Source organism: Asparagus officinalis, chromosome 1 (assembly GCF_001876935.1).
Source record: "Asparagus officinalis chromosome 1, Aspof.V1, whole genome shotgun sequence".
NCBI lineage: Eukaryota > Viridiplantae > Streptophyta > Magnoliopsida > Asparagales > Asparagaceae > Asparagus > Asparagus officinalis.
In genome coordinates this window covers 104,350,965-104,360,916 of record NC_033794.1, presented here as the reverse complement: position 1 = coordinate 104,360,916, position 9,952 = coordinate 104,350,965, and the positions used below count along the sequence as shown (strand labels likewise).

The 9,952-nt window shown below is 36.0% G+C and overlaps 1 protein-coding gene across 1 annotated transcript in view; it reads left to right on the top strand.

Moving 5' to 3' along the window:
• Nucleotides 1,441-9,952, top strand: part of LOC109828839 (ubiquitin carboxyl-terminal hydrolase 15) — a 14,536-nt gene continuing 6,024 nt past the window's right edge. The window contains exons 1-12 of the mRNA XM_020395804.1: nt 1,441-1,827; nt 2,376-2,583; nt 2,685-3,031; nt 4,602-4,953; nt 5,067-5,487; nt 5,578-5,729; nt 5,847-5,935; nt 7,018-7,103; nt 7,227-7,389; nt 7,939-8,062; nt 9,194-9,351; nt 9,433-9,517. Coding sequence (XP_020251393.1) covers nt 2,721-3,031; nt 4,602-4,953; nt 5,067-5,487; nt 5,578-5,729; nt 5,847-5,935; nt 7,018-7,103; nt 7,227-7,389; nt 7,939-8,062; nt 9,194-9,351; nt 9,433-9,517 — 1,941 coding nt within the window. The 5' untranslated portion in view covers nt 1,441-1,827; nt 2,376-2,583; nt 2,685-2,720. The remainder of the gene's footprint in view (nt 1,828-2,375; nt 2,584-2,684; nt 3,032-4,601; nt 4,954-5,066; nt 5,488-5,577; nt 5,730-5,846; nt 5,936-7,017; nt 7,104-7,226; nt 7,390-7,938; nt 8,063-9,193; nt 9,352-9,432; nt 9,518-9,952) is intronic.

Here is a 9,952-nt window from a genome sequence, read left to right as displayed (position 1 = left end):
CTTCCTACTTGACATAATTATTATTTCTTGCGCGAAGAGAAAATAGTGAAGTCTCTTTTACACATGAAGCCAAAATTAGGTGGAGCAGTGTAAGAATTAGATGAGTAACATTGTCAAAAAGTTAGTTGGTCAGGGAATGTTAGTGTCACATCACCTTAAGAGAACACCTTACGTGACTAAAACATAATATTTCTTTTATATCGTTAAATATTTGTCATGTAAATATTTGACCAATCAAAAAGTGCCAAGAAATTACTTGAATACTCTCCTAAATATATCTTGCGTCTCATAACCTGGTCCTTTTCACGGTGTTGCTGTCTTTGATCTTACCTAAACCCTTCCGATTAGGGCATAAACATTCCAGTAGTTGCTTTCGCATTGCATTCATTTTTTGATAAAGATAGTAACTATCACAACTATTATACATATGGGTGTCATTTGTCTGTAGCAAAACATTCATGGCGGTAGCATTTGTCAAGCAAGAATATAACGTATGATTATTATTATTATTATTATTTTGTTGAGGAAAGCAAGAATATAATTTTATGTTCCTTCTAGTTTAGGGTCCGTTTGGTTGCTGAAAAGAGGAGTTGAAATAGACAGAAAGCCTGTCAAAACTAACAAAAACTGTCAGTTTTGACAGGCTTTCTTGCAAAAACGCCCCAAAAAATGACGTTTTTGCAAGAAAGTCTGTCAAAACTGACAGTTTTTGTCAGTTTTGGCAGGTTTTCCCAAGCCCTATTCAGCAACCAAACGGGCCCTTAAAAAACCTAAATTTACAACTAAGGGCCCGTTTGGTTCATTAGGTGAAAGTTACTGTAGTCAGGAAACCAGGTTGAAAACTGACTCTGATAGCTACAGTAACTTTCGCCCAAAAACACCATATTTTGAGGAGATACGGTCAGAAGCTGCCACATTGGATTTTTAACTGCCACATCAGCATTTTTTTTGCACAACCAAACAATGTAAACAAGTGAAAGTTACTATAACCTGACAGCTACCTGACAGCTGCAGTAACTTTCAAACAAAAACAATCCCAAACATCCCCTAAATAGACCACCGATTCATACGCCACGTGTTATAGTAATAATAAATTAATGTTTATTCTTACAGGTCCTTCTGCCCACCGATTTATGTGAACCCATGAAGCGCACCAATTATTTGAGTATTAGCAGCTCGGCGTGACTACATAATTTAATAGTATCTGTTTTCTATAAACGGCCTATTACCATCAACTAAATGCTCTGAATCTACTTTTTCCCACTGGGGTAAAACGTCGCCTAACTTCCAAGTTGGAAATTTTAGTCAAGGCCAGCTTTGTGTACGATCTTGGAAAACTAAACAGAAATAGCATAATATAATAGTGTCAAAAGTAAAATAATGCAAATAGTTACCCCAAAACCATACACAAAGGTGGGAGGTGTAAAATGATAAGCTCTGGTGTACTACTGGAAAAAGTAGCAGGAGATCCTTTATTGGTAGGAGACACACAAAGAATTCTATACGATATCTGAAAAAGTTTTATTAGAGAGGATGAAGGGGCGCTTTAGATCTCTGTATTATATTCCTATTCATGTCCTTAAAATACAATTTTCTATTTCTTAGTGGGCAGAGAGCATATAGAGAGAGAGCACGGAGAAAACTAGAGCGAGAGAGAGAGAGAGAGATAGTACAGTTAGTGTTGAGCTCCAAGAGAGAAGCTTTTTTTTGTTCTCTTTCTCTTTGCTTTCTTCTTTATTATAGCTAGCTACCGAGGAATCGGAGAATCTGGGGGATGATGCTATGCTTGGATTTCTCTCTCTTCTCCCTTTTCTAACTCCAATGGAGGTAAGACTGAAATCCCTTTACTTTTTTACTTTTTCTTCAAGCTACCAACATCATTCATTCTCTGCCTGGAAACTTGGGCTGATTAGAAATGCTGGGTTTTATCTCGATTTGTTGGAAAAGATTGATCCTTTCCTTGATTTTTGCCTTGTTTTTACTGTTTTGCTATCTGGGTATCTCAGAATGAAGGGCTTTGGGGAAAGTTTGCTTCTTGGGTCCTTTAGAAATGCTGAGTAATCTCACCTGGGTTGGTTGGGAATAGGGTTTTGATTAGATTGGGGATGGTAAAATTGGAGCTTGGGTGACATGGGTCATGTCTAAATCTGCCCCCTTTGGGATTCTAGGGTTCTTGTTTGGTACTGGAGGATGAAATGTGGGTGTTTTACGCAGTTTTAGCTGTTTCTGTTGCTTGAAATCTTGCTATTTTGATTCGGATTGCATGCATGGGTGCAAGCTGGGTCTTTTCCTTGAGGGTTTTTGCATAGAAGTTCGGTAGCTTGTGAATGTAGTTTTGATTCTGATAGATTATTAGCATTGAATGCTGTTTTCAGGTGTGTTGATTTCATAGAGAAGCAAAAGATAGTCTTTTTTCCCCCTTCTTCATCTTCTGTGAATCTCTACAAGCTATGGTGGGATGGAGTTTGGCTCTTGAAGCATTGGAATACTGAACTAAGATGCCATTGCCTTTTGAGCCTTTTCTTTTTCTTCAAACGGGATGTCTCCATGGACTCAACTTCTCACGGGCAGAAGTTAATTTAGGTGATTTCTATGAGTTTTCTTTCAATTATGATGACTACTTTTGTTAACCAGAGGTGATCAAAGAAAATCGGTAAATTCTGTAGTTCAAATTTGTCAAGCAGTTGGTAGGAGTTGGACATGAGTATGTTGTTGCGGACATGCTTGAGCCTAGGGAAGCTGATTTGCCCGTTCTTTTCTTGGTCTTGGTCGTGCTTCCCTTAGTAACTTACATTTTGCTTGGAATATGGAGCGAAACTGCGAAGAAAAAGATGAGGATAAGTACTCTGGCTCAGTTAGCCGCTGAAGAAGCCAGCAGAGTTGACGATGTGCCCCTGCCCGTGATCGTACCGGTGCCCTCTGTAAATGTTATGCCACCCGTGCCCTCTTCAAGAATTGCCTTTCACGAGTGTGCTAAATGCTTTGCTCCTGCAACCACTCGCTGCTCTAAATGCAAATCTGTTAGATACTGGTATGCTTGATTCAGTTTTGCATCATCATTTGATTCTTTATTTCTTTTTTGAGCTTGCTGACAATAGTCATCAACTTATTGCCTACCCATCTCCATTTGTTGATAGACTTGATAATGTGGATTATATTGAAAATAGTTGATAAATATCATTCAATCATTAGATTCCTCTTAAGCACATTACAATTGGTTGGATGAGAACCTGAGAGACTAAGAAGCTGAAGGAGGGCGGGAAAAGATGAGATATAGAAGAAGGTGGCTTTGAAGGTATGGAGTGTACCTGAGCCTTCTTCCTTTACTACCTCAATTACAATAAAGCCCTGATCTCAAGACTATATAAATGCTGGAATCTATAACTGAATTCAGTTATCCAGTTTTCACAGCCCTTTGACAAATGCAAAGAGATTTTGATATCATGTTTAGAAGCCAGGACTAACAACATCCTGCAATTTTATTTTGTTCAATATATACCAAATGTCTCAGCACATCAAATCTCATAACTTATAAAATAAAAGAAAATATATTGAAGTGATTGAAATTGGCTATGGAGTTTTCAAAAGTTAGTTTAGGCAGTAAGATGAGTTTTTCCCCTATGGATGATAGATATTTCATTATCACGACACCAAGAACAATTTTTTTCCATTATTTTGAACGTAGAAAATCCAAAACTAAGGTTTATGGATATTCATGATCCGATTTTTTTCAGTGCTTAAAATTTATAATCCTTTTGGAACCTTAACGTTGGATGTTCTCCAAGTTTTTATGTTTTTTTAATTCAAGGGCAGAGAGGAGCCTTTACTTTTGGATTTCTCAAGTTCAAAATTTTGGCTTAGTGCCTTCTTTAAAACTTTGACCAATCCATAGGCTCTTTATGTGATGTGTGAACTTTTGTCTGCAGAATTTGTTGTCTATGTCATCCACAGGAAATGTTTAGAGCTGGATCTTCAAACATTGAGGTGGTAAAGTGACATTATGTCTGGAATAGTTGTTTCCATCATTGATTGTATACAGACCAAGTTAAGTGCATCAATATTGAGTATTGACGGATAAAAAGATGAAATTTTGGCACCATTTCACGAGGCTTTAGGCCTTATGAAAACTTGGCGTATCTTTTGCAAATTTTAGTATGTCTCATTGATGAACTATTTGATGGGAAGTGGATTGGCTTTTGCAATTATGATGAGCTATAGAATTAAAAACAATTATACATGTGAGCAGTCACGAGTCCGTTTAATCAGATCAAGGGAAATAGACTTTGCTTAGACACATATAGTTTGAATGCACCATGCTAAATATTTTTTAATGGATTATTCCCCAGTATGACCGACCACCTTCCCTTTGAGAGAGTTATCCATGACTTCACTTTAAAGGATTATCAAATCATAGTAATGAATTTCAAATATAACTATAACATTTGTTTGTAAAGTAGTTACATAATTAATTGTTGGGGTTGGCATTTTAGCTCTCTGAACCTCTAGATTAAATTTGCATTGTGGTATAAGTTAGATTATAGCATTTCTTTAAAAGTAGATTATGGCATTTCTTTAGAAGTCTTATCATTATATGTCCACAGCTCTGGAAAGTGCCAAATAATACACTGGAGGCAGGGGCACAAGCAAGAATGTCCGCGACTTGCCAGCTGCCGAAATCTCTCTTCGAGTGCGGATTCTGATCAGTTGAGGCCCTTCATGGAAAATGGAAAGCAAGCTCATGGAAATGTTATCGAGGAACCCCTGCATAGTGATTTTCATTCTGATCGAAGTGATATTTCTTACGACACATTATCAGAAAGAAAATTTTCAGATGCAAACAAGCGGACCCCCAATAAGCTTAAAAATGGAACCTTACGAAGTAATGAGGATGCTGAAAGTGGGGATACCTTGTTAGCAGAGGTTACATCAAAGGATGCTTCTTCAGAGAATAAGGTTTTCACCATTTTTTAGTTGGTTTTGCCGTTTTGGTCATGTTATATTACTTCCAGTCTTTTGTTAAATTCGCTAAATTTTAATTCATTGTCATTTTTCTCTTCTGATCTCAGTTAGGAAATGGGAATTTCACTTCCTCCTTTGAAGTTAATAGATTGCCGGCTAACGTCGACCCAATTTATGTTCATGCCTCCACTACCCTAAGAAATCCTATGCACCAGACACATAAGATAACTGGTGAAATTAGAAATATGCTTAAACCAAGATGCATCACTGAAAATTCAGAAAACGGGGCAACTCCATGTGAGGGTGGCACGAATCTCAGTTCAGAGAATGGATTTTCTTCTTCTGCCGAAGCTTTAGACTCAAATTCCTCAGCTGAAGATACTTCAGTTGTAGGAAGCGTAATGTACAAGAGACCTCCATACACATTGCGAACCATGACTCCATTATCTCAAAAGTCAGCAGAGAAGAATACAAAAGACTGTTGGTCTCAAGGAATAGAAAGGAATGCCTACATGAATGATGAATCTAGTAGGTTATATGGCACATGTTCAGAATAATATGAAGCGTATATATTGGCTTCGACTGTCTAATTATTTAAATGTTTTCCTTTTTGTTTAGGAGTCTCTGCAACTTGTATCTCTACAAGTACACCGTTGCAGAATTGCAATGGGGCCTCAAGCAGTGGACAGAAAATGTCAAGTTCAAGAAAGTCTTCGAAAGTTCATAAAGGGAACCTCACGGGATCAACAAATGATGGTAATAAGCATAAGGTACATGTTTTTGTTAATCTCTTTGTGAAAAAAATTACATGCATCAAGTAGACTTATGTACTGCTCCAACATTAATTGTTTGTCTGTACTTCATATTTGCAATTTTAAATGCCTCAGATGCTATTTCCTTATGAAGACCTTGTGAAGTTTTTCCAATGCGAAATCTGGGGCGTATCTCCTAGAGGGCTTCTCAATTGTGGAAACAGGTGCCACAAAAAGGATATATTAGACAGCTATTAATTTCTCTACGACTTTTCATAAGTTGAAATCTAAATTGATATATTTGTTATTTGCACTGTAACCCAGGAATATCTGTTTTTTTCCCTCATTCTTGTTTTACCTCTCCTGATAAGTTCTCAACTTCCTTTAACATGACTGCATTCTGCTATTAATGTTAACTTAAGCTATCAGTTGTATGTTAGGAATACTTTTTATTTGTATGTTAGGAATACTTTTTATTTCTGCTTAAAATTCCCCATCTTTTATGAATTTGGGATGCTATTCATGTCATTAAGCAAAGTTTCCAATTTTCTATTTGGCTTGTCTTGTTCTTGGTGATGAATTAGTTTCCCTACCAAAACAATGTGATCTTATCTCTTCATCTAGACTTATCTCAGTCTAGGTAAGTTAGACAGTTCCTTAATTTGCAGTTAGTTTGCATAGCTTTTGAGGTTGATTCCACCTGCTAACTGGCCATCACTTGTAGAATTCATAACTATAGTCGTAGGTTTATTCCACCTACTAACTGGCCATAAATTCGAAGTGCCGATGGATTGAATTGATTGAAATCCAAATGTGCAGTTCCCATATTGTATTGCTGTAATCTTTATTTGAACCAAGGACTGTGGTAGTCTGGGAAAACTTGACATAAAGCATTTTGATTAGTTTTGAAAATGTGTTCTAGATTGTGATCCAACTAATGGATGGATAAGCTGAATGTTGTTTTTATTATATTCACAATTGTGTCCCAAAGACATACAAGATTTTGGTCTTATGTGGATAAAGGCATTATTAACTGTATTCATTCTTAATTTCTATAAGCACACAGCAGGTTCGGATTTTATAATCAAAAGCTTAAAGCAAGAAGCTGCTGACTGAAATTTTATCATAAAAGAATGCCTTGACATTAATTCCTTGGATCCATGCCCAATTTCAAATGTAACTAAAAAAAAAAAAAACTGTTTGTCTGTGTCTGCTTGCCTAAGTGTAAAGTGAGATGCATAATATTTGTTGAAAATGCTTTTATGTATTTTCTGTAATTGACTGTTTACTGCTTTTTCTTACACAGTTGCTATGCTAATGCTGTATTGCAATGTCTGACCTGCACAAAGCCTCTCATGGTCTACCTGCTTCGGAGATCACACTCAAAAAACTGTAATTCATTTTCCGTTAATCTTACCTTACCTGTACTTACCAAAATTATCATTGCTTCTCTAGGAATTTTCTATTATTGGAACATATAAAATTTTATGCTTGACATACAATTGTATACACTAGGTAGGATCAGGGATTGGTGTCTTATGTGTGAACTTGAGCAGCATGTCTCAATGTTACGAGAAGGTGGAGGTCCCTTGTCTCCTAGTAGACTTCTTTCAAACATGAGGAACATTGGATGTCGAATGGGCGGAGGAAACCAAGAGGATGCTCATGAATTTCTTAGGTGGAGAGGCTAAACTTCTTTCATGATTCTTGGTTCAATTTACTTTTCAACTTCCTTGCATGGGTTATTTGCATTTAAATATCCAGCAGTTTACCTCATTTTTATCTTTGATGCCTCGAAGTTTTCTTTGGTGCAAAAAATACCCAAAGCCCAACAAAAATTAACTATGATAGTCCAAAGTTTTTTTTGCCCAAAAGATACTCCTAAGTGCAGCAAAATTTTACTTTGATACTCCACAATTAAATTTTTTTTATTAATTTTATGTTAAAAATTCAGGCGCTGCAGTTAATTTTGTTAAAAGTTTGGGGTATGGAAGTTAAATTTTGCTGCACTATGGGGTACATTTTGGGCAAATAAAAAAATTTTGGGGTATCAAAGTTAAAAATGAGGTGAACTTTGGGTATCTTTTGGGGAAAAAATCGGGTTTTAAAGTTAAAATCTGGGTAAAGTTTGGGGTAGTTAAGTGCAAATAAACGCTTGAAAAATTCTTTAAAATATAGTTAGTACCAAAAGATAAATTTTTAAAATTGATTTTCCACGGCGCACCAGGCTTCTTGTGATGTCTATGCAATCAATATGCCTTGAGGGCCTCGGTGGTGAGAAGGAAGTAAGTCCTGGATTGCAAGAGACGACGTTGATACAACAAATTTTTGGTGGTCGTCTTAAATCAAAGGTAATTATACTATTTTGACTAGGTAATGTAATGTTTATTGTTTATTTTTTATGTTTATGACTGTAAATATGATTGTGCTGCTTCAACGAGCTTGTAGAGATACTTATTTTGGATCCCACAATACAGACTATTTAGAGTATGTTTGGCAAGTGGTCAAGCGACCTTGACATGTTTGGAAAATTGCTTATTTTGGCTTAGAAGCCACCGAATAATAATGTTGGGGTGCCCTAGCTTATTTTGTGGTGGCATATACGCCATAAGGTTTGACCATGTAAAAGACCAATATCCCCCGCATCGTTTCAGAAAATTCCAAGCCCCATTTATCTCTCCCCAACCCCATTAATTTTTTAGTCATTTTGACAATAATGATGGCTTATAATCCATCCATTCTTTAAACACTCTAATATTGAAAATAAATTATAATCCACTAAATTTATTAAACACTTTGGCTTATAATCCACTTGACTCATAATCAATTTGTGGATTATAAGCCAAATGGATTATGATCCAAAGTTGCCAAACATGCTCTTAAGCTATTGTGTAGACCTAGATTTTTGGACCCAACTCCATTTCTAGATCCAAAAACTTGCATACTTGCATCATATCATGAATTTTGTTAAATTTTTATGTGTGAACATGTATACTAAAATTTTGCAGGTGATAAGTACATATTTAATAAGATCATCAATTCTATGTATTGGAAATATTTGTGCAGTTTGGAGTTTCATTGTTTAGCTCATGGTGTTGCTGCATATGGGTTGGAGGAAAAATCTCGCAGGAGATTGTTTCTACAAAAGATTTATTGTGGAATTCCAGAATGGTCTAAAGTTTGTATTTTTTTATTTTTTTGAGAAAATCTGACATGTCCCGAGTATATTAAAAGGAAAATGAAGAACCTAGTCCGTTTCCGATCATGCGCCTCTTATGGGTTTTGTCTTTGAGTTTCACATAAATTTGAACTTCATAATAATAATCATGTTTAAATATATTGTTTGGTGCTTAAATGAGTAATTAAAAATTTTCTATTTCTTGTGCCTTTGTAATATTCTTAGTTCCACCTTCTCAAAAGATGGCTTTGGTCCCAGGCCGAAGTTGAGTTACTTAATTGAGCACTTTCCTGAATTCAAATAGGTGAAGTGCTTGAGGTGCCATCTTGAATCAGAAAGATATGAACATATCATGGATCTTACTTTGGAGATACATGGTTGGGTTGAATCGCTGGAGGATGCACTCACACAGTTTACTGCACCCGAGGATTTAGATGGAGAAAACATGTACAGATGTGGAAGGTTTGATGATAACTACGCGCTTGTCTATTTCGAAATTTACAAGTTATTATTTCTGTTTTAATTTGTAGGGTTATGATGCAGGTGTGCTGCGTATGTTAAAGCCAGAAAGCAATTAAGCGTGCATGAGGTGCCAAATATATTAACAATAGTCCTAAAGAGATTCCAGGTAAAAGATTATCGTGGACCTGATTTGTGTTTGACACTTAGGTTTCTGGTTTTTGTAGATTGTAAAACTGCTGAACGTCAGTGAAGCTCATTTTGATTTTCACAGAATTTTTTTGTTCAGAGGTCATGAACCGAGTATTATTTTTTCTAGTAACTATACTTGGAAGTCCTCAATCCAACATCTCATGACATTGTTAATGTGAAAAATGCATTGTCCAGGTTGTTGTTTATCAGAAATTAGAGTGCCTTGATTCAAAGGATGATAGATAGCAACAGATTGTCTAATAAAAATGGTCTATTTGTGTCTATTCATTAAACATTCTGCCTTCTGATGCGGAGACAATTTTTTTTTTCTATTGATGGTTTTAGTTTAGGGTTTTCTGTATGTATACCCCTTAAATCATGCATATTTGTAAAAATGTGCTCCACCTTCCCC